The sequence below is a fragment of the Sarcophilus harrisii genome, chromosome X (assembly GCF_902635505.1).
Source record: "Sarcophilus harrisii chromosome X, mSarHar1.11, whole genome shotgun sequence".
NCBI lineage: Eukaryota > Metazoa > Chordata > Mammalia > Dasyuromorphia > Dasyuridae > Sarcophilus > Sarcophilus harrisii.
The window spans coordinates 12,551,879-12,576,209 of record NC_045432.1 but is presented as its reverse complement, the minus strand read 5'-3'; the positions used below and the strand labels follow the sequence as shown (position 1 = coordinate 12,576,209).

Genomic DNA, 24,331 nt, shown 5'->3' with positions numbered 1-24,331 from the left:
CACTAACCCTACTCTGTTAGGTCTCTAGTGACAACCAGGACACCATCCCTCTCCCAACAGGGATGAATGGAGGGCAGGTGCTGGTGTACCCTAAAAAGCCTGATAAACAGCTTGTCTGGTCAGTAGTATATGCAGCAAGCCTTGTTGAAGGAGCCTATTATAGAAAAGTGCAAAGCTGCTTCTGGCCCTGGTTAGGTCTTCAACCTGACTGTGCTTGTCGGTAAGAAAAACATCCCAAGTGCTCCAACTACTCCCACCCGGAAGCCACGAAACTCTAAGTTGACTGAAAAAAAAAAAATCCTTTTTAATTTCAGTTAATCGGGAAGCTTTGTCCGAGACCTGCCCAGAAGGAGAAGAGACAACAGCTGCCTTTATTCTTTTGTTTTTTAAATCCACTTTTTAAAAAGTCAGCTAACTCTCTCTGTCACGGGCGTCCGGCTGTCCACAGGCTCCTCTCGGTTTGGCCTCGGCATGGAGGATGAAACAATGTCCTTTCGGTCTCCCTCTGCTCGGTGTTTGAACTTTTCTGCTGCCGCGGTGGTGGCAGCGGTGGTGGCGGCAGCAGCTGGAGGTTGAGTCTTAGCGGGCTCCTTTGTGCAGCCATCACTCTCGGGTGGACCCCCTCTCGGCATCTTCTCTTCTTTGCAAACTTTGCTGCTTAAGTCCTGAGGTTCAGGGGGGCTTTTGCTGTCCTTGGAGCTCTCTGGCTCAGGGTGAGGAAGGGGAAGGGCCTTGGGTGACTCTGAGGAAGGGTAGTAGTGGTGGTGGTGGTACTGTTGTTGCTGCGGTTCCTTTTTCGGGGGGGAAGAGGAGGTGCTACCACTTCGCCCTTTGGGGCTGCTCTCTTTGCTTTTCCGACCTGGGCTCTTTCCAGGCTTGAGTCCTTTCCCACTCTTCTCCCCCACAGTTGAGACAAGCAGGGGCTTCACCACTTCCTTCACCTCGATGCTGACGGTTTCGCGGGTCTTCCGCTTTTTGATGGGCAGCACAGTCTCATGAATGGACCGTATGGAAGACTCTTTGATTGCTTTCTTCTTGGCTTCGACAGCAGCAGCAGTCACCATACTTCCTGGCTTGCGCCCCCGTTTCTTAGGGATGACTGGTGGCTCACTCTCGACTTTCCGCTTCCTGCCAGGGCGCTTGATCACCATGACTTGGGTGGATGTGGTGGCCCCACCCCCTTCAGCTTTCCCCCCTGGCGAGGGCTGAAAAGGCATCTTGACTAGGAGCTTCCCAGGACTTTTCTCAATCACCCTTTTGACCTGGACCCCTTCTGAGGCTGTGGCCCTGGGTTTCACTGTGCCGCTCCCTTTGGGCCGTCCCCTCCCTCGGCCTGTCCCTGGAGCCTTAGGGGATTTGGACTTCTTAGGTGGTTTCTGCTCTCGTCGGGAGGGACTCCCTCGCCCAGTTACAGTGAAGTCAAAATCATTAGGATCCAGGGAGGTGTCGCCTACCTTTTCGAAGTATGCAATCAACTCTACCTTGGAGCGAAAAGCTTTTCCCTGTGGACTGTGGAAAAGAGAAAGAATAATCATTAAATATTATTCATGGCAACGTCATGAGTGGGAGAAGTGGAAGATGGCAATGAATTTTTTATGGAGAAGAAAACTACAGAAAGCAAAACAAAGCTCTATTATTTGGCTTTGGAAAACTGCTTCCTTCAAATCAAAGTGTGTTAAAAAATAGAGGCAGCAGAGGGTCATGATGTGAGAAGCAGTACAATGGAGAGAAAACTGGATGATGAGTTGGAAGTTCTGGTTTCTAACACTGCTCCTATCACAAATGAGCTAGGTGATCTTGGACAAGCCACAAGCTCTTTATGCCTTGGTTTCTTAATCTGTCAAATCAAAGTTCATTCACTCAACCCTCATTTCTTCAGCACTGACTGTGTACAGAGCACTGTGCTGGGAGCTGGAGGTGATGCAAAATTTGAAAAAGATATATACAGTCTAGGAGAGTGAGAAGACACGAACACAGATACTTTTAATGCCCAGTGTTCTAGAAGTGAATCAGTAGTGTGCAAAACCAAATGCTACTGAGGACTAAGGAAAAAGGCTGTAGTTATCTTGGAGGAATACATAAGGCAGCATCTGAGTTAGACTTTAAAAGATGGATGGAAATTCAATGAGCACAGAGAGAGAGCCATGCCAAACATATTTAGGCAGCAAAGGGCAGTCCTCTTTGGTTGGAGCACATGGTGTATGGAGGAGAGGAACAGTATGAAAAAAAGTAGTATGATGACAGGTTGTAAAGGGACAATTCAAATGCCAGGCCAAATAATGAGGACTTTATTCAGTAGGAAAAAGGAGTAATGGAGTGACAGAAGCACCTCTAGGCAGAAGAAAGAAACAGTGAAAAGAATTGGTTGGAAAGAGGGAGAAAGGGAAGCAGAATAATTTGAAAGAAATCTCTTGCAATGAATGGTCCGGGTAGGTGACAATAAACACCTATGATTGTGAAGGTTGTATCAATGAATTATGATAACCATAAGGATGGGAAAGGTAAGGAAAAGGAAAAAGGAAGAGAAATAAGATTCTGAATGTGGGAGACTAGAGGGTGAATAAGAATCCAAGACAGAATTAATGACACCAGGAGGGAAAACATCTGTAAGGGGAAGAGAAACTCAATTTTAGACATACTGAGTTTCAGTTGCTGGTGGCATATCAAGTTAGAGATACTTATTAGCTTTTGGGGGATGGAGGGTTAGAACTCAGAGGTTAGCATTGAAGAAACAGACTTGGAAATCAACCTTATAGAGGTGGTAGTTGAAACCATGGGAGGGAATGAGACTGTCAAAGGAGAAGCTGTAGAGAGAAAAGAGGGCCAGAGATAATTTCTTGGAGAACACTCACTTTAAGGGGTTGAGAGAAAAGGATGACGATCTAGCAAAGGAGACAGAGAAGGAGCGGCTGGAGAGGTAGATGGGATGCCTCTAGGAGCATGTGGTGTCTCTGAAGCCAGATAGCAGGCAGAAGTGGTCAGTGTCTAAAGCTGCAGAGAAGTTAAGGAAGAAGAGGGGAAAAAAAGCCACGGGATTTAGTGATTGGTTGGTCATCAGTGATTAGCAAGAATGCAGTTTCAGTAGAGTGGTGGGGGAAAGCCAATAACTAAGAGAGAAATGGAGGCATTACCTAGAGAGAAATTTTTAAAAATGCTTAGCAGTAGAAGAGAGAAATAAAATGGGTAGCTGGAAAGAAGAGAGAAGGAACATGAAGAAGCCTTTTAAAGGACTGGGCAACCTGCATATGCTTAGAGACAGAAGCAGGCAGCAAAGAGAAAGAGATTGTCAATAAATGAAAGAAAGGGAAAGGCTTCTAGGACAAGGTATTTGGGGAGGTGGCAGGGAAAGGGATTCTCAGGGTTAGAACTAGTAGTGCCTTATTTCCCAAACACTCTCATTCAATTCTCAGAATGACACTGTGAGGTAGACTGGCTAAGCAGACCTTCCTGTCTCTTGGACAAAGGGGAAACCTAGCTCTGAATATAACTGGATGTTCATTAGTTATATAACCATGGAAACCACGGACATATCACTTGACCTTCCTGAGTTTGTTCCCTCATTTATAAAATGGAGATAAGAGCTATCAGTTTCAATGAGAATGTGTAGAATGCTTTGTAAACCTCAAGGCAACATAGAGATGTCAGCCAACTGCATTACCTCTAAAATGTGGAACTCTGAAATTTTATTCTCTGCCTCCAACCTCCAATCTTCTACCCACCTACTTTTTCTACTATTCTTTTACTCACACTAAACTTATTTGGTCTTCCAACTACAGTCAGGGGGAATAAAATAAGTAGCTGCTGTCTCCTGGCTAAAGGATACCTAGACAGCTATTTGTTAACTTGACACAGACAATAGCAAGATCTACTTGCTTGTAGGGCATGTAGTCAGGATGAGATAGAAAACCTCTTGAGAACTGTCCAGTCTAGTAACCACTACCCAATTCTGGTGATTCATGTATATACAAATGATACCCCAAGAAAGAACTTAAGAAGCACAGCTAAGAAGTGAATATGAAATCTGGGGCGAAAAACTGAAGACCTTGGGTACCCATATGAGAATTTTTTATCACCACTGTTCATGGCATTTGTATAGTTGATGGCTGAGAATAGGATTTGGATCAAGGCTTAAAATATAGGAATGTCCTTCATATCAAGTACACTCAAAAAATATCTGCTTGGACTCTTGTAAACTTTTACAAGAGAACTTTAAATGAAAAAGAGAGCTGACAGACCAAAGAAAAAGGACAATGAAGTACAATGAAGAAGAACAATAAAAGAGGGGACCAATAATTATAATTCATTGAAGAAAACCAGTGATAAAAGTCATTGTCTCAGATGTTCATATTCAAACATACAAAGTAAGGTTAATGAACAATGAACCATAGATACTGATTTATGTAAGGATGAAAATTTGACCTCACAGGGAACAGGTACCACTAAGATTTGGTGGGCTGGGGTTCCTGACTCTAATTAGCTCTGAGAGTCTATTTTATTCAAAAAGCACAGTATAGACAAAGAGTATGTGTTTGGGGATGGGGTGGGGGTCGAGGAGAAAAAAGGGTGAGAGAAGAGGGCATGGAATAGTAGTGAATGTTGACCTGGAACCTTGGAGGAGAAACAGTACAAAACACCTGAATAAAGATCAACAGATTATTTTAACAGAGTAAGGAATCAGTTAAGAAGTCTGGGAAACATTCCAAATTTGGAATGGAAACACTGATACTATAATATGGGGAATTCAACTATCTGGCCATCTGCTGACATACTCTCATGACCAAGAACAGAGCAGGCAATAAATTGATGACTTGTCTTAATGATAATTTCATCCTTTAAAAGGAAGAGGAAATAACAAAAGGGTACCAGTATTCAGGACCTGATTCTGATCAACGAGTAATCAATACTGCTGAAATATTAACAGCAAGAACCTTAGGGACAAGGAACCACTCCAAAACACAATTTGTAACAGCAAAGGAGAGGAAAGCCACAATTAATGTGATGTACTCTAGATCATGTTTTACAGGAGAAAACAATGTGCATAATTAAGTTAAAAAAATAATTCTGAGGATGGATAACATTAACAATTGAGGGGACCAGGAAAAGCCTCAAGCAGAAGAGCATGGTAATTTTTTTTCCCCCAGCAGACTGAAACTCCCTCAGAGTAGAGACTGGTAGACTAAATTTCCCTATTCTCTAGGTCCTGTCTACCTCACTCTGGCTTTACTTGTCTCTCTATATAGTCTTGATCCTTCTGCAGGGCGTGTAAATGTTTCATTTTTAACTATTTCTCTTCTATATCATGTAAGCTGAAACACACATGCCTAACTGCCTACCCCAAATCTACTGTTTTACAACAATCTAGGATTAACTAACAATCAGCTTAAGGTCTTTTTTTTTTTTGGGTGGGGGGAGAAGGGGGCATTTCCTCGGTTATACACCCCAAGCTGGCTAAATACACAAGATTTCTTTTAGAGGCTTATTGTCCTGTCCTCAGAGTTTTTAATATTCTGTTAAAGGTCAACATATTTAGTAAATAGTGTGTAATGATAAATAAGATCCCTTACAACTTTGGATTTATTTTTTTTTATTTTTTAAGAATTAGAATGTTTCCTAGGAGAAAACCTTGCTCTCCTTCATTTTGAAGCACTTTTAGCAAGAATGAATTTTATAGATGGGGAAAATGGGAGACAGTAACAGTTTTGCCAAAAGCAAGGTGGTTCCTGCCTTTCTTTTAAGCTTGAGCTCAAATCATAGCACTTTCCTCAATTAGGATACTGAAGAGCTACAAATGGGTAGATCTTAACAGCTCTCTTGATTTAGCTTAAAATGGTTTCTTCTGTCTTTAGAATGACAGAACTTTTAAACAAATTTTATGCTGGGCAATGTGTCCAAAAGATTCCTTCTTTGATTTTTTTTTTTTTTTTTTTGCTGAGGCAATTGGGGTTAAGTAACTTGCCCAGGGTCACACGGGCTAGGACGTGTTAAGTGTCTGAGGTCAGGTCCTCCTGACTTTAGGGCTAGTGCTCTATCCACTGCACCACCTAGCTGCCCCCCTTCTTTGTCTTAAAGGAATCTATAATATTTTTCATACCAAACCCAAACTACTCATATGCACTAAAAATGCTGCTAAAACATGTGTCTCTCTGTTGGTTAGGAGGGGAATCTGGCAGTATATATTTAGCACGGAAGAGAGGAAAGAAGACAATCTGGTCAGGAGAGGCTTGGGTTCAAATTTGGGCTCAGCTACTTACTACAATGTTGGGCAGATCATCTTCCCTTTTTAAAGTTTCAGTTTCCCGAACTGAAAGATGGAGATGCTAATCTTCATACTATCTATTTCACAGGACTGTTGTTAGGAAAATATTTTGTAAATCTTGACCAACTAAAGTATTTTTTCCACTCGATTAGTGTGTGTCGGGTATATTTCCTTTGGAAGAATGAAGGGTTTGCAAGTGAGAGGCTTTTTTTTTTTTTTTTTTTTTTTTTTAACAGATGGAAACCCAGGAGGGGAGGTTATTGAGAATATTAAAACTGCTCTAACCTGTCTTTGATTTCTGCCAATCTTTTGACTATCAGTGCTGGGAAGTCAAGGGTTTTTCCTCATGATGAGCAGGTGTTAGGGAGGACCCAAGACAACTGCTTCACCAGTACAAACCTCCTATTAACAACAGGTGTTTCCATATGTGAACAGTATCAACAGGGAAGTAAGAAGGAAGGATACCTAGGGTTTTAGTAGTGTGGGCATTTGTGTGAGACACAAGGCCCTTCCAAAGCTGAGTATACCCAGATTTGGAAAAAAATGAATAGAGGCTCATATGGCGGTATACCCTGGCACCAACCAACAGCTAGCAGGCACAGAACAGGGAACACCAGCAAGCCCAAAGGCCAGAGTTGAGTTAGAAAATTGACATTTTGGTTTGGCATAAGCTTGAGGAGACAATGATAAAAGAATCTGCTTTACAGATAAGCGAATGTGAAAAATGTAAATACTAAGGAGAATAAGTATGGTGAATTTGGGAAAAGATAATAAAAGGAGATTAAAATGAAAGTTTGGATAAGAGAATTCTAAGCAGGTTCTGAGAATCTGGCAAGGGGAGTAGAGACCACTATGAACCAGAATGGAATTAGGAGGAACAAATCATCGTCTTTTTACTAGGCTGATTATCAGGTAATTCTATAGACATAACATATCTAAACAAACTATTTGATAATTCATAAAATAGCCTTGTGAACAAGACAGAGAGATAAGAAATGGGTGATGATCTAATTAAGTAGATTTAAAACTTTGACTTTGGATGAATGACTGAATTCATTTTTCTTTTTCTTTCTTTCTTTCTTTTTTTTTTTAAACCAATAATTCAGTTGAAGGCATAGACAGTGTGCTTTTCCAATCTCAGAAGATAGTAAGATGGGAAGAATAATTAACACGCTGAATGCCAGAATTGTGATCCAAAATTTATCTGACAGTATGGAACAACAAATTATATAAATAAAAATCTGTGGGGGTGGGAGAGAGATGTGGCTGAGCACTAGTTATATATGAAAAAATCCGGGGCGCTGAAAGTTCAATATGAACCAATAGTGACTTGGCAGCCAAAATTAACATTTTAATTTTGAGGCTGCATTAACAGAAGCATCATAACAGAATGAGGGCAGAGACAGTCCTTGGTCAGAAACTACATTCATGTCTAGGTACTACATTTTAAGAAGAATATTGACAAGCTAGATACCACCTAAAGGAGGGAGATTTGGATAGTCAGGGGACTGGCAAGTATTGTTTGAAGGAGCTGGGCATGTTTAGCTTGAAGAAGAAATTTAGTGGCATCAATGCTGTCTTCAAATATGCGATGTCATGTGCCCAATCACTGTTTTACTTAAGCTCAAACAGCAGGACTATGGCCAATTGCTGAAAGCTTCAGGATGCTGCACCTTCCCCACCCACCCCATGTAACCATGGGGCACACATAGTAATTGATTAAGAAATATTTGCTGCATTAACTTGGGAGCAAATTTCAGCTCAAAGGAAAAACTTTCTAACAAATAGGGTTATCCAAAGGTAGAATAAGTTACTTTGAAAATTAAGGGTAGAGAGGAGAAGCTAGATGACCAACTGGTTGGAGCCACTGTAGAGAGGATTCAAATATGAGTTGGTCTGGATGAATTTCAATGACTTTTCAACTTGGATATTATTATTCTAGGATTTGAGGCCTGAATGTCAGGATCGTGAGATCTGTTAGGTCTCTTTTCAGCAAAGGAAAACATTGCTTCTTGGCTTATTTAACAATTTCACTGGGCCTGTTTTCTTTCATCCCACAAAGGCCTCTGGCTCATTACATGATCTATCACAAACCAAAGTGTAAGCTGAGATGGTGGCTCCTTGAAAGCATGTAGCAGATGTTTAATAAATGCCCAATGAATGACTTACTGCAGTGAATCAGGAGAAGAGAAAAAGGCTGTCTAAACAGAAGTTCTTTCAGGAGCCAAAAGGGGAAAGGAGGAAGTAGGGAGTGAAGACAAGACTCCCTTTTTCCCTTGACAGAGAAATAGCTGTCTGACCATGAGCTCTGTGTACTGAGCACCCAATCCTTACTCTTTTGGCTGTTTCACTTCAAGTTCAGCCTGGGGAAAATAGCCCTTGATACCATTTTAGCTACCAGAGAAAGACTTTCAGAGACGTCACCATAGGTGGCAAGTCTTAGTGGGTAAGATGGTAAATTCTTGATTAAGATGAATCAAATCAGGCTTTTGGGAATATGCAAAAGGTTGCAAGACAGTGTCATAAGTAACTTTGTGTATGAAAAAAAAATCACTTCTGCCATTAAAATAACTGTTTCACAAGATAAAAGGATTTTCAGACTATGATCTTCAATGATCAAAACAAATTTAAGATCTATGAAAATGGATTGAATAGATGACTGGAGTAGAGGGGAAAAAAGAAAATGGTGTGCCCAAAGAATAATTACTAACATGATAAAGGGCATATTCATTTCTAAATCTGCTTTTGGCACTGGCAATCCTGGACCAGAGAAGATGAGAAAGAAGACATATGGTTATCTGTCTATTTGGGAAACACCACTTTGCCATTGCCATTGAGTGACTGGCTCCAAACTGCTGGAAAGAGAGTTCCTACTGGCTCTGGGCTGAGGCCAGAATATAAAACACCAGACTTGTTGTTTCAGTATCTTCATCTGTGTTTTAAGGAACATAAAAGGGAGTTGCTGTTCTCATAGTGTTTATGGATAACAAAAGCCAAAGCTTTTTTGGGAAACATTTGGATGATTGAAAAATTACTTTTATTGATTTTCAGTTGTGTCTGACTCTTCATGGCCCCATTTGAGGTATTCTTGCCAAATATACTGAAAGATACTTCTCCAACTCATTTGACAGATGAGGAAGTGCAGGATGAAGTGACTTGCCCAGGGTCACATAGCTAGTGTCTGAGGCCAGATTTGAACTCAGGAAGAGGGATCTTCCTAACTCCAGGCCTGGTGCTTTATTTACTGTAGTGTCACCTAACTGCCCCTACAGTTTCACTGAGGAGTAGCAATTTGTTTTGTAAAATACTAGAGCTTAGATCTTGGGACTCATCTGATCAGATCCAGTCATTGGCGAGTGATGTCAATTAGGATTCTTTGTTAGGGGCTAAGAATACTTAGATTCTCTGGATGGGGAGGGTAATGCTAAGGACAAACAACCATAATTAGGTGGAAGGACAGCAGAGTTCACTTGGATTATTATAGCCCTGAAACAGACTGCAAGTGGCTATTTTCTTATATATAAGAAAATACCAGTCAAAAAAACTAAACATTGATAGTCAAGGCCTCCTTCCACTTCACAATCGCTTATCATTGAATGTCTCCTTGGCCTCAAATGCACAATCATGCAACTAATTAGGACAACTGGTACTATCTAAAATAAACCGAGTAATCTGCATAGAGGGAACTTTGGCTATAGTAAAGCAGTGTGGATCACACCATCCAGAGACCAGGGAAATCACACATCTCTTGGGGGTGGGAGGGGGGGGAGGGGAAGGGAACCATACTGTTACCAACTGAAAAATAAATCTGGCCCTTGTACTTGGGATACTCTAATAAAGATAACCACTTGGTGTTTAAAGGAACTAAATGTCTAAGAAACACTTCTTAAGTTTGAAATCTATTTGGATTGGATTTGATCACTCCCTAGAAAGCTTCTTCATTTAAAGCCACACCTGACAAAGTGCTATAGCAGGCTGTAACCCTATGCCTACCCTTGCCAAATATCCTTTCAAACACTCAATGGTATGGTTCCCTGATAGGGAAGTGAGGATTGATTAATTTCTGTCGAGTAGCCTTCTGAAGAACTCTCAGACTAACTATTATTTCCCCTAACCTTTATAAGCTCACTCCAAGTCATGGGACATTTGCCCTTTCCACTTGCCACAGCCAGAAGGGCAATTTGGCTGGCTGGCCAGGTACCTGGATGTTCCTGGAATGCTTATAATGGGAAGACTCATCTCTCCCTCCAAACACTAGTCTTTCTAAGGTAGCTTTGGCCAGTGTGCCACAGCTCCTTCTTGTTTATGTGAATGATTAATTTTTTTCAACTTCTGTTGGGCATGTGGCTTGAATATAGGATCACATCTTAAGATTGACAATGAAATCTGTCTAGTTAAAACAAATTCCTATTTTATTCTTCATATTATTGTTTTCTTTTTGTATTCACCCATGTCGCTTTTGGGACAGTTTGTAAGAAAAATGATCCCCTTGGGTGGCCTACTGGGTACTAGTCATGGAGTTACAGCCTAAACTTCTTGGAGTTAAATGAATGGGAGCCACTGGAATACACTGGGATATCTGGGTCACATGCAAGTGACAACTGTTACTTCATATTCGGCAAAGGAGAAGATACTAAAAATACAAATGGAGGATCAAAAAAGGCAGGCCACTCAAATGCCATTCCTATTAGTTTCTGAGCATGTTTCTAATGACCCACCCAGTTGTCTCCTTCTCATCATTCTTGTTTGTACTCACTTGATTAAGTAGACATCGTACTTCCCAGCAGAGCGACCTGATTTCCTCTGTTTTAGTTTTCTTGTCCAGCCCTCTGGCAGTGTGGGATCATCATACATGGGCCCCCGGTCTCGGATGATAGAACGCCGTTGTTTAGGGGAAGCTGAAGCTTCAGGTGCAGCAGGGGCTGACCCAGCCTCTTCTGATGTTTCTGCTTTTCCTGCCTCAGCTGGCTCAGCAGACTGGTGTGATGATGGCTGTGGGAATTCATGTTTTCCTTCTTTCTCCTCCTTTTTATCTCTCTTCAATTTTCTGAATTTCAGGGGTTTATCTCTGAGGCCCTGGAGGTCTTGGTCTTCAGACTGCTCTTCCCTGAAGTATTAAATAAGCATGTAAGTATCACAAAGAACATCACAATCTGTAGAATTTTAAATACTGGGGAACCCAAGAAACTCTACAACTATAACTGAAATTCAAGGTATACTTTTCCTCATCTAATAAACCCAATATTTCTGCATGACCCTGCTAATCAGTCTGAAAATGAAGGCCTCTATCTTTGGACAGTTTCCTACCATGCTGCAGAAACTATTACTTGAAGAATCTGTGATTTCATTATTATGGAAAACTCCCAAGGTGAATACACCCCCACCCCCACCCCCACCCCAGATGTAGATCACAATCCATGACTCAGTAGATCTAAGTCTGGGAAAGTTGTTTGAGGCATGGAAAAAGTTAAGTGCCTTGTCCAGAAAGTATCAGGGGGTAACATATGAACCCAGTTCTTCCCGATTCCAAGTCATGCCCTCTATTCACTATGTCACTCTGCTATTTACTCATCTATCCTGTTACAAGAGTTAGTAGGAAGTAGGAGATCAAGGCAGTTTGTTTGGCTTCCAAAGTCATTCAGAGGTTGGTCTGGGGTAGAAGGCATTTAGCTTATTTGGAAGCCCTGGGCTGACAGGGAGGTAACCCTGAGAATTGTCAGCTTCAGATTGCAGGTTTGGATCCTAAAGACTGCTACACTTGATCTCCAAGTGGGAAGACACATCCTTTAAGTCTGTGTCCAGTTAGAAATGGATTCAACTTTCCATCTCTGAGTATAATATTTCTGGCAAGAATTAAATTCTGTCCTGTGATATCCTATTATCAGCAAATAGAGACGTTTAACATTAAAAAAAAAAAAAAAAAAAAAAAAAAAAAGTTTCCCAACATCCTGGATACAGGATGGAAGGAAATGATCCTGGGTCCTGACTGTCTTAATGACAATAATGGGAGAAAGACTGCTATGGTATGGTTTAATTTTGCCGAATGAGTCAATAGGTAGACATATGACATGACATCCCATTTCTGCTAGCATATGAAATCCTAATACATCGATAGTAAGCAAATAGAACATCTTTTCCCAGCTGGGCAGAAGCAGTCACTTCCATACATATTGGGAGTTGCATAGTTCTTTCTTTCCTCGGGATTGGACACTACCCTGTGAATGCCAACCCTTGGGTCAGGCCTTACCAGTGAGGTTTCCAACCTACTGGGTAGAACTTTGATTTTCCAATGAAGAAAGAATGGTGACATGATTCCAAAGTAGCTTAGATTAATGAAAAACCAGTGGCATTTCTCTGTCTCACCACTGGTAAGACTGGTGCTGCTTAGCTAGGTCAAAAGTGCAAGAACACAATTTGGGCTAAGAGAAGCTTAGAGAAGAAACAAAAAAAATTGGATCCCCCTATTAAAACCTGCTGTTTCCACTATGCCACCTAGCTGCCCCCAAAACCCATCTTTAGAAAGAAATAAACCACAAACAAACAAAAAATTAGGTGTTTAGTGATTTAACTATACCACTGAATTGCCTCACATGTTGACATTTCTCATACACATGCATGTATAAATATACTTTAACACACACACCAACACATATATGTATATGCAAAACGTACAAAAAGCTTTTTTTCCCCAAGTTCCTTACTAAATATTTTTGGAATTTGTTACTTTCACTAGGAGCTACTCAGCTGAGCTCCTTCCATTACCAGGGCATTTAGAAAACCAATAAAATCATGTTTGAAAGGCATTGGACTCAACTTACATAGCTGGAAGAATATTCAGTGCTTATGACTAAGCCATGCCAATAATGACAATGTTACTAAAGTTAATTTACAATATCAATGCTATGACAATCAAATTATCAAAGAGACATTTTACAGAACTCTATGATAAAGTTCATTTGGAAAAAATAAAAGCTCTAGAATATCAAGGGGGATGATGGAGGAGGAATGAAGGAGAACAGCACTTCCAGACCTCAAACTACATTATAAAGAAGTCAACAAATATGGGTTAAGGAGTAAAGAGATAGATCAATAAAACAGACTAGACAAGGAAGAATCAGAAACAATGAAAATCAATAATCCAGTGTTCCATAAAATGGAAAACAATAAATTACTTAGGAAAGAACTCCCCATTGGTAAAAACTTCTGGGAAAAGCTGAAAAGCAGTTTGGTAGAAGTTAGGTTTAGACCAACACTTTACACTGTATTTCACAATATATTCTCTCTCTATGTATACACAACCTTAATATTAAATATAATGCTATGAAAAAATTAGAAGAGAAACATCATATACCTCTCATGGCAATGGGTGGATATGTATTCTTAATTATACAAGGGATGGAGGCAATTACAAGAAATAAAATAGATAACTGTGATTACAGAAATGCTTTGGCACATATAAAACCAATCAATGTACTTAGAATAAGAAGGAAAGCAGTTAAATGGGGGAAAAATTTGTATGATAAGGATTCGGTGATATGTAAGTAACACACACACACACACACAAAACACACCCCTCAAATGCAGAATTGTAAACTATTAACAACCATATGAAAGAATGTTCCAAATCACTAACAACCCTGAGCTTTCATCTCATACTCTGAAATTTGGAAAAGATGACAAAATACAGGATTAATTAATGTTGGAAGGGTTGTAGGAAGATAGATCCACTAATGCATTGTTGATGGAGCCGCGAATCAGTACAAACATTTTGGAGCAATTTGGATTATGCATGACTAAAATTTCCATACTCTTTGACCTAGGACAATGGAATTGTTGTTCAGTTGTGTCTAACTCTTTGTGACCCCATCTTGAGGTTTACTTTAGGAGAGAAAAGGGAAAGGATACCTCAGAAATCTATAGTAGTGCAAAAAGACATCAATTAAAAACTTTTTTTTTTTTTAAAGAAAGATATTTAACCAATGAGTTGTATAATCAAATGTAAATCTCAAGGCTCTCTATCACCTCCACAATCAAATACAAAATCCTTTACTTGGCATTCAAAGCCCTTTTTAAACCTAGCTCCCTCCTGCCTCTCCAGTTTTCTTACATCTTAATTTATGATCTAGGACCACCGGCCTCCTGGATATTACATGAACAAGAATTGTCTTTTGCCTCTTTTTGTGGCTCCCAGTTCTTAGCACAGTGCCTGGCACACAGTAGGCATTTAAGAAATGTTTGCTGATTGAGTGATTTTCATCATCATCATCATCATCCAAACTTACTGTTCAGAAGCTCTAACTTGAAGAGCTGACACTAAAACTTTCAAAGCAAGAATAACAGTTATTAGGGGCATCTAGGTGGTGCAGTGGATAGAGCACCACCCCTGAAGTCAGATTTGTTCTCAGACACTTAACTCTTCCTAGCTGTGTGACCCTGGCAAGTCACTAAACTCCAATTGCCTCTGAAAAAAAAAAAAAGGCAGTTATTTGTTAGTTCCAAGTCAACCCATGATCAGGAAGATAACTGCTTTGTATGTAAAGGGGCAATGATTTCTTTAGGAGAATAGAGAAGAGGGTGGGGTTGATCAACACATTGAATTAAATAAAGGTTAATACTAGTAACATTGATTTTATGCAGGCAAAAGTCACAGCAGAAGTTGGGATTCAACACAAAAGTTGCAGATTTATCTCATATGTTCTCTCTTAATTAGAACATACTCTAGGATTTTGTTATCTTAACTGTTGAGCTAATAAATCTGGCTACAGCAACCCTTAGCCCCTGTGTCCCCTTGTATCATATATATAGTACTCTGGAGTGAGTTAAGTATAAGCATCTTATCTTGGGCAAAGCAGAGCAGACCAAAAAAAGCAATGGATTTCACTACTAGGCTCTATGACACAAATACAATATCTATTTTCCAGGAGCTTGAAATCTAGCAAATCTCTAATCCTCCACTAAAGTCCTCTGCTAATTTCTCACATATGTAACATGGAGGTAAAACAGAGTCTCAAAGATTAAACCAACAAGTACAAGCATGAAAGGTCTTACCAAGCTGGAAAGGCTTTGAACTGCATCTGTTATCCAAGAAAGAGCCTAGCAAAATTTGGAGAGAGCCAAAGTGATAAACTTTCTGGCTAGAGCAACTTGCGAAAAACATCTTCTCAGGGTTTTGATCTGCAATGGTGCTCACAGAACTAGAAAAAAAATCATAGATCACTGAAGTATTAAGTCATTTTATTAAAGCCAGAGGGATTAGGAGACAGGCTACATCTCTAGTTCAAAAAGAATAGGGTTTTTTCATCAGAACAGCAAAAAAAGAGGGCAAAGAAAGGGTATAGAAAATCAAGAAAGTTTTTTTCTTGATTACCTGGCCTATTCATTAACCAAAAAAACAAAAACAAAAACAAAAACAAAACTTCTTATGAACTCCAATTTAAAAAAATCTGCAAAAAGGAAATGCAGCCCTAATAAAATGAAATTAAATAAATAATGAACGAAATAAAAATATTTCCTAAAATCATAGGCCTCTTCTCTTAGACTCCTCAGATAAAAAGTACTCCTAAGAAACTCTATCTCCTTAATTCGCACAGTACAACAGAAGATAAGCTGGAATTGGAATTCAGCCTGGAAAACCCCAGTAGGCTCAAGTGAACTCAGGCAATAAGCAAAGAACATGCTAATTAAGAGCTACAGTGATGTCCTTTTTTGCTGTATAATCAATTTGTTTATTCCAGGGATGAAGAAGAGAAATCAACAACAAAGAAACCATTTATTAAATGAGATGAATAAAGCATTAGGCTAGATTCTGGGTGAGATACAAAGGTTAATTAATTAGTAAAACAGAATTTTTGCCCACTAGGTACTGACAAATTAACTAGGGGGAAGGGGAAAGAAGATTTGGACACAAATAATTATAATGCAAAATCAGAGCCCAGTAAGTCCCTAAGAGAGGTACAAAATGTTAAGAAAAGTCTTAGGGGAGAGAGAACTTCTGATTTAAGACAATAGAGAGGGCTAGGTCCTAAAGAACTTTTTACTAAGGAGGCAGTGTGGTAGAATGGAAGAATAGTGGGTCTGGAATCTGTTTTCATCTCTGAGCCTGCTTCCTTAACTCTTACAGCAGTGAATTATAGTAGCCCCAATATAAGGAATGATGTGAAAAAAAGTCATTGAGGAGTGCAGTTTGGAAAAGTAAACAATATGCTTTGACTGGAATGAGAAGGGTAGTAGTGTCAGAAAGAATAGGTTGTAAACAGACCAAAGAAGGCCCCGAGATGCGGTCTTATTTAGTAAATGAGAGGGAACTGCATAAGGTTTTGGCAGCAAAGTAAAGGTGGGGAGTTAGATGATAGGAAATGGTCCTGACAAGAGGCAATAAAGTCCTGGCCTTAAAAGACAGTGAAGATATAATCAGCAAATTTGGTAAATAATAGCATGCAAGGGAAGAAGGATGAAAACAGGGTTTCTAGACTAAATGGTAGATGGTGCTACTATTTATAAAAATAAGTTAGTAAGAGGAGCAGGTTTCAGAACTCACTCAAAGAATTGCTTTAGACGTAGTAAATATGAGGTAATGAAAGGCTATCAAGCTAAGCCATCCATTGGGCACTAGAAATGTGGATGTTGAACATAGGAGATAGTCAGGGCTGCACCCAATAAAGGGTTTGGAAGGCAAAGTGACTGAATAGGAAGAACACTAGGTTTATTTTTCAAAGGGCATGACTTCTTAAGGCTGACTCTGCTACTAAATAGCTATGTGAACTGGGAGAAATCACTTCCTTTTTCTGAGTTTTAGCTTCTTCTTTTGTAAAATGCAAGGGTTGGTCCCTTCCAGATCTAAATCTATGCTCTTAAAATGATGTCCTTTTTCAACTTTGAGTTCTTTGATCCCAGGTGACAGCTGAAACCATGGGAACAGATGGGCACACAATGGGCGAGAACATCAGAAAACAAAGGCTAAGGTCAAGACCATAAAGGGTATATCCACAGAGGGCACAGGAGGGAGAAAATTGAAAGAGGGATGCTTAGAGAGCTTAGGAGAGCAGAAAGAATTCAGTTACAAAAGCCATGGGAAGACAACAGAAACATGACTGGAGAGCAGAACAAAGATGGAGAAGAAACTGTTACGTTTGGCCATGGGGGAATCACTGTGGAACTCAAGAGAGTAGCCTGCAGTGAGGAAAGGGGGATGGCTTTCAGTAGCCAAAGCTGCTTTAGAATGACACACAATGGAGAGACTTGGACTGATTGCCACTGCAGTCCAACACCTGAACCTGTCTTGGAGCTGACACACACAAATCAAGACCTGATGATAGTTATTCTTCTGACCCCATAGGAAGCAAGGCTAACTTTCAAAAGTACTGATTGCCCATTCCACTCTTCCAACAAAATTCAAGGTCAGAAGTGTAATCCAACCCCACCTTTCTTATTTTTTCCTTGTCTCCTGTGCTTTCATTTTCAGTACTGTCTGACCAACCTCTTCGGGTGTTTAAAAAATCTTCACCCATGAGCCAGTCAGCTGACTTCTGACAGGCTTCTTGGTTGGACAGAGCATAGTTTAATTAATGGGAAATATAAATGACCAGGGGAGAGAAGTACTAATATTTGCCAAACAATATAAGTTAGGCTTTCAAGTGATTAAAACTCAACTTTCATCAACATTCCTAACAAAACAAATCCAAGCTACATCAGATACTTCATTGGAAGTAAGGCTATTGCGGATGAAGAAATCTCAGTTGGTGGGGGGAAAAATCAGTAACTATAACATCCATTACATAATCCAGGGGTCTGATACTTGATGGAGGACACAAGGAATATATGCATCTTTTAAAAATAGCCTGGCAGATTGGGGGAAAAAGCAGACAATTAGTATTTAGAAATCAGTGAATATTCAGTCAAAAAACTGAACAACCCCAGAGATTAGCTGGTAAGAAGCTATACTGACAAAGGCAACTACTGTCCTTATTACTGGAGAGGAAAGGGCAACAATTATTTCCCATTGAGGCCTTTTTCTTGAAGAGGAGGCTTTTGGCCACAACCCTACTGTTATTAGAGCTTTCTTTAGTAGGTTAGGGTAGCCACTTTCCAACTTGGCAGAATCAGAATTTCAGTAGCAAATGAGGGGTTGGGAAAGGAAAAAGAGGGAATATCAAAAAAATAGCCAGAAACCAGTAATAGAGGGAAGCTAACTAACATGGCAAACAAGATCAAATAAAGGGGGAACGTAATGAGTAGTAGGGAGAATATAAATGGTCCTAGAATGTCAGTTCTTTTTCTCTTGCCCTCTCTCCTTTTTCAGAACAGTCATTTCCCAATCCTAGACTCTTCCCTTCCTCCCCTGCCAGAACTCCTTTGTAACAAAGAAAAACAGTTCAGTCTAGTATACCCCACTAGTCTACTTCTGCTGTGGCCTCTCTAAGAAGGAAAAAAAAGGACCTGGGGGAAAGAATGTCTTATGTAACAGAATATAATGTGTTCATTCTATTGGTTTTCTCCACAGCAGACTGAAATGTCACCATGGCCTAGCATTCAGGAAACCATTCACCATTAAAAGGCAAATTGCAAATATTCCCCCCCCAAATATCCAACAGATCACTTCAATACAGCTTTCATTATAGCAAAAATGGCACCAAAGATAAAATAGACCAAATGAATTCCAGATTACTAGGCTCTATCTAACAAGAAGCAATCTAAAAGGTATTTTGGGTTTGTTTGGTTGGGGTTTTTTTTTTTGTGCATATACTTTTATGAAAATATTCAAAGCCTAGAAAATGAAGTTTGAAATGGAAATGCTCCTTTAGCTCAATTTCATGCCACTGCGAAGTAGTAGACTTGGAGTGTAAAACAAAGCCAAGGTACAAAAACATCCACCTACATAATAAAGCTTTAATTAAAGCAAAAGCCCAGTGACTTCAAATACTCTTATTGGTATCAGTGATATCACTTGTCAAAGATGACATAGTCAAAGATGACAACAAGGCACAGCCACAACTCAAAACAGCCATAATGCATTTTGTACATACTGGATCCCAAGGCTCAGGGTAGAAATCCAAGGGGATCTCTTTGATATAGAAAGAGAAAAAGGTTATACCTAGAGCACTATAGCTGAGAAGGGATTGGTTCCTCCTCTAGGTTTAAAATAGGCAGCTAATCAACACTTGCCACTAAAGCAAATTCTAAATTTAAATCTCAATCCAGTTCCCACCATCTACTCCCTTAGCCAGAGGTCTGCCTGACCACAGAGATTTTAGCTTCCACTGAAGTTTTATACCTTGGATCTTTCCCATTAATGTATAACACAAGACTATTTTCTGTCTCTCATGTAAATTATCAGCAGCTTTCATAACAAATAAACCATGGTGCATAATATATCTGGAAAGGTCCGTTCCTTCTGCTTCTAGCATGAGGTAAATTCTCCTTGCTCACTCTGGAAGTAGCAGAATCTGTCCCTGTTTTCATCAATGAACAGAACCAATGGCTCTCCCGATCTCTTGCCTTGATTCCTACTACATGGAAAGATATTTAGGACTTAAAGTAGTGGGTAGGGAGAGGGTAAAACAGGACAGGAATCTGCAACCCCTGTTTTTGGAGTTCACTCTTTTTTGCTGCCAGCCACAATATAATTTCTCATTCTAAATTCTTTAGAAGGCAGAAAAGGCCTAGCTTCAAAAAACACCCAGCTAACATGAACTAAGATCCCTGTCTTCCAATCTCCCACTGCCACCAGTGAAAATTCTCCATCTTTCTGGATGAAGTCATGTCTGTAAATGATGGGACAGCCACAGGGCTGTCTTCTGACCTCTTCTCTCTTTATAGACTGTGAGTTTGCTGAGAATAGACTGTCCTTTGCCTTTCTTTGTATCCCCAGTGATCATTGGCGCACTGCTTAATCAATGTCTTGTAATGGAATGTTTTGTAACTAACACCCCCTGCACCCACATACAAGCAAGCACACTCCCCCAAACAGCAGAGACCAAGGCTATTCCAACAGTGGTTGAATCTATTTATCACCCAAAAAGCAAGTTTTGCAACACTTGCCAAGTATTCATGGTGCAAAGGAGGTATCCATCTAACAACAATAAGTGGGACAGAGGCCAATCTGCCCAAAAAACGTGGATAGGAAGTAATTAAAGAATAGGAAACAAGGTCGCCATACTCTGGATAATATCACACTCAACTCATGGTTAAAATCTGTAAGCTCAGAATGAGGGTAAATCTAACAAAAACAGGCAGAAAACTTATTTAGTCTAGATAGTTGTAGAACTTGATGAACAAGCAGCAAATAAAACAGAAAGCTGCTAGGTCCATATTCTAAATTTTTCTATCTACGATTTAATGGCCCTTTTCTTAATCCTCAACCTTAAGGACTACTGCAACATTTGATAGTATTGACAACTCTTTCCTTTCCTCTTTTCTTCATTCCTTTTTTTTAAAAAAATGAATATAATTTTTTAAATTGGAAAAATTAAAGAAATAAATGATCTACTTCTCATCTTCCTCCCCCAATTGAGAAAGAAAAAAAAAATTGAAAACAAATATGTATAGTCAAGCAAAATAAACACCTGCAGTAGTTGTGTCCAAAAAATGTGTTTGAATCTGCAATCCTCCTCTCTAGCATGTTACCCAAGTCTTTCCAAGTTAAGTTGTTTGCTTCTTGTGTAAATTGCATCAGTTCATAAAAGTCTTCCCAGGTTTCTCTGAAACCGATCCCTTTGTCACTTTACCACATAATTCCATCACCTCCATGACTTGTTCAGCTATTCCCCAAATGATGGGCACTCCCACAGTTTCCAATTCCTTGCAACCACAAAAAAAGGTACTAGAGATATTTTTGCATAACTTTGGAGTATGTCTTATTTAGGACAAATTCCTCCCTTAATTTACTCTCTAATTTCCCCTTCTCTCTATTCCTTCCTGTTTTGTTGAGTGAAATGTAATTCTGTAGCTAACTGAACTTTGACAAATTCAGTTAAGAATGAGGTTCAAGTATCATCAACTTGTCCACCCTTTCTTCCTTGTTTGTATAGACTTTTACTTTCACACTTCAATTATGTGAGATAATTGTCCCTAACCTAACTCCAAAGATCTATTATTTGGTTTTAGCTTCTCTCTTCATTTCTTGCACTGCATCACCAACTACAAATAGGCATTTCCAAAAAGATAGGCATTTCAAACTCATTATGTCCAAAACAGAACTCATTACCTACCTTTCCCTTGCAAACTTCTCTTCTTCCAAATTTGTCACATGTTTGTATCCTACTCAACTTCTTGTTCTTATTCACTCTACATATCCATTTAGTTGCCAAATCTTGTCATTTCTACCTTCACACACCACCTTTATTATTTTTCCTTTTCCCTACATTCAGTCACCACCATAGTTTAGGCTCTTCTCAGCTCTTATTCTGACATTTTTCAATTGAAAACAATTTTTTTTAAAAAATAAAAATCTGCCTTCTCTGCCCCCCCCACTGAAAATGAAAGAAAATAAAACCCTTATAACAAATATAATCAAGCAAATTATGTAATATTAAAAAAAAAAAAACTAAGCAAGAAAAAACCCCACATTGTCCATGCTCAAAAATGCATTTTTCGTCTTGAGTTTGTCAACTGTCTGGAGGTGGGTAGAATGCTTCCTTATGAATCCTTTGGAATTCCGGTTGGCCATTGCATTGATCATACAAAATTAATTATACTACTAAATTTAAAATAGCACTTCCTGAATAAAGTATAAATTTTAAAGCAGTACAGACATGAGTCATAAATCACAAATGATATTTATGTAGCATTTTAAAGCTTGTATACTTATCTCATTTGAGCCTATTAATTACTTTTTAGGTGCAGGTACTCTAAGATTCTCATTTGACAAATGAGTAAACTGGGGCTGAGAAAGGTCAAGTGGCCTCAGATCCATACTTACTTGTAGATGACAAAAAAGGAGAATAATCAATATCAAAGGGGTTGTGGGAAGACAGGCACACCCTTATCCCATTAAATTCCATTCATGCTAGGGATTGCAATTATTCTCCATTAGTGAGAAATTCTCAGTAAGACCAAAAAAAAAAAAAAAAAACCAAAACCCAAAATCAGAAAGAATTAACTACTGAAGGGGCTGTGGAGAAATAGGCATAATACTACAGTTGCTGGAGTTGTAATTTGGTCTGATCTTTTGGAAAACAATTGGGAATTAGGCAACTAAAGTAACTAAAAGTGTCCATACTCTTTGATCCATTTCTGGGCATATGGCCCAAGAAAGTCAAACACAGAAACAAAGGTTTAAAATATGTCAAAATATTCATAGTAGAGCTTTGTAGTAGAAAAAAGCTAGAAACAAAGTGGATATCCATCAATTGCGGAATGGTTGAAAAAAACTATGGTACATTAATAAAATAAAGGAGTATTATTAACAATGAACATATCACCAATATGAGCAATTTTGAGAAAATTTGGAAAAATCTGTAACAGTTCACACAAAATGAAATAAATGGAATCAAAAGATCAGTATATATAACAATGAAAATCTAAAATTCACTAAAAAGTAAAATTCTAAGAAATTGAAAAATCAATGAAAGAACCAGAAAAAAAGATAATAAAACTTCCCTCCTCATGGCAAAGAGCTACAATATAGTCAGGTGTGGTCACTATACTGGATTTTTTTCTCAATTATTTTTCTTTGTCACAAGGGAGAGAAGGTCTCCTTCCTCCAAAATGATGGTGTAGCCAAGACAAAAGGCATCAAAAAAATGTAATGAAAAAAAAAAAAAAAAAAGATTAAAAAGCCCCCTAAGGATCTGTCTTTGTCCTTTCTCTCCTCTCTCTCTTCATGATCTCATCATGATTCCCATGGATTCAATTATCATCTCTATGCAGATATATTCTCAGATCTATTTATCCATTCCTAACCTCACTGACCTCAGCTTCACATTGCCAATTGTTATCTGAAAGTGGATGACATGGACATCTGAAATCCAATATAACCAAAACCTGACAAACCAAACTTTGTTATCTTTCTTCTCCAAACTCTTCCTTTCAAACTTCTCATATTCTTTTAAGCATACCACCATCCTCAATTCCTCGCTTAGACTCACCTTATATATTAAATAAGTTGGTTAAATATGTCACTTCTACATTTATATGTCTGATATTTCTTCTCTCTATTCACACTGCCACTATTCTGTTGCAGGCCCATATCCTCTCCCACTTGGACTCCTGAAAATAGCCTTCTGGTTGGTCTCCCTACCTCAAGTGTGTCCCTACTACAATTTGATGTAAATTGTGTCCCCTTTAGCCTTTGGGGGGGGGGGAGGGCCCTGAAACTGTGTCCTCTTTAATCTAAGGGTGATTGGGGGTTTTGAGACCCTGTAGAAGGGGCACATCCTTCAGTCCATAAGGGCAACACCCAGATAAGTAATCTCATTCAATTTTGAATTGAATTGAACATCAGTCTCTCAAATTCATTAGGAGTAGGCCCCAGCCTCGGGGTCAAAGATCAAAGCAGCCCCAATATATGCTGTATGTTCAGACATCTTTGCAGAAATCCTAACATGATTTTGCCCCCTGATGAAGATATTTTCTTCTCAGTGCAAACCCATCTTTGCAATAGTCCTGACAGGACCTTGCCCACTAAGAAAGTTATCTTCTTAGCAAAACTATCCCACTAGGATTCTTTGCCCACTAAGAAAGCTTTCTTCTTAGTGCAAATAAATCCCCCTTTGCCACAGACTTTGGATTTTCGAATTTTTTGCAAGGAACCAGAGAGGATCTCTTACCCTCAATTTTTGCAACTCATCAAATTCATCTTCCACTCTTCTACCCAGTTCTAAAGTGATTTGTCCAAAGTACAAGTGAACTTGTTATCCCTTTAGTTAGTAAAACTCCAATGTTTTACTACCTCCAGCATTAAATGTAAAATTGGGTTTGGTTTCTAAAGCCTTTTACAATCTGGACCCTTCTTTCATTTTTAGCTTTCTTACATTTTGCTTCCCTCCATGCACTCTGATTCAGAGACACTGGTCCTGTTGTTCCTTTAACAAGATACTCCATCTCCCGACTTCATGACTTTTCACTGGCTGTTACTTA

General features: G+C 39.2%; 1 protein-coding gene across 1 annotated transcript in view; it reads right to left on the bottom strand.

Moving 5' to 3' along the window:
• Positions 1-246: 246 nt before the first annotated feature.
• The window catches only part of MECP2 (methyl-CpG binding protein 2), a 79,278-nt gene continuing 55,193 nt past the window's right edge, over positions 247-24,331 (bottom strand). Inside the window, exons 2-3 of the mRNA XM_031944511.1 lie at positions 11,013-11,363; positions 247-1,509 (exon numbers count right to left, since the gene is read on the bottom strand). Coding sequence (XP_031800371.1) covers positions 408-1,509; positions 11,013-11,363 — 1,453 coding nt within the window. The 3' untranslated portion in view covers positions 247-407. The remainder of the gene's footprint in view (positions 1,510-11,012; positions 11,364-24,331) is intronic.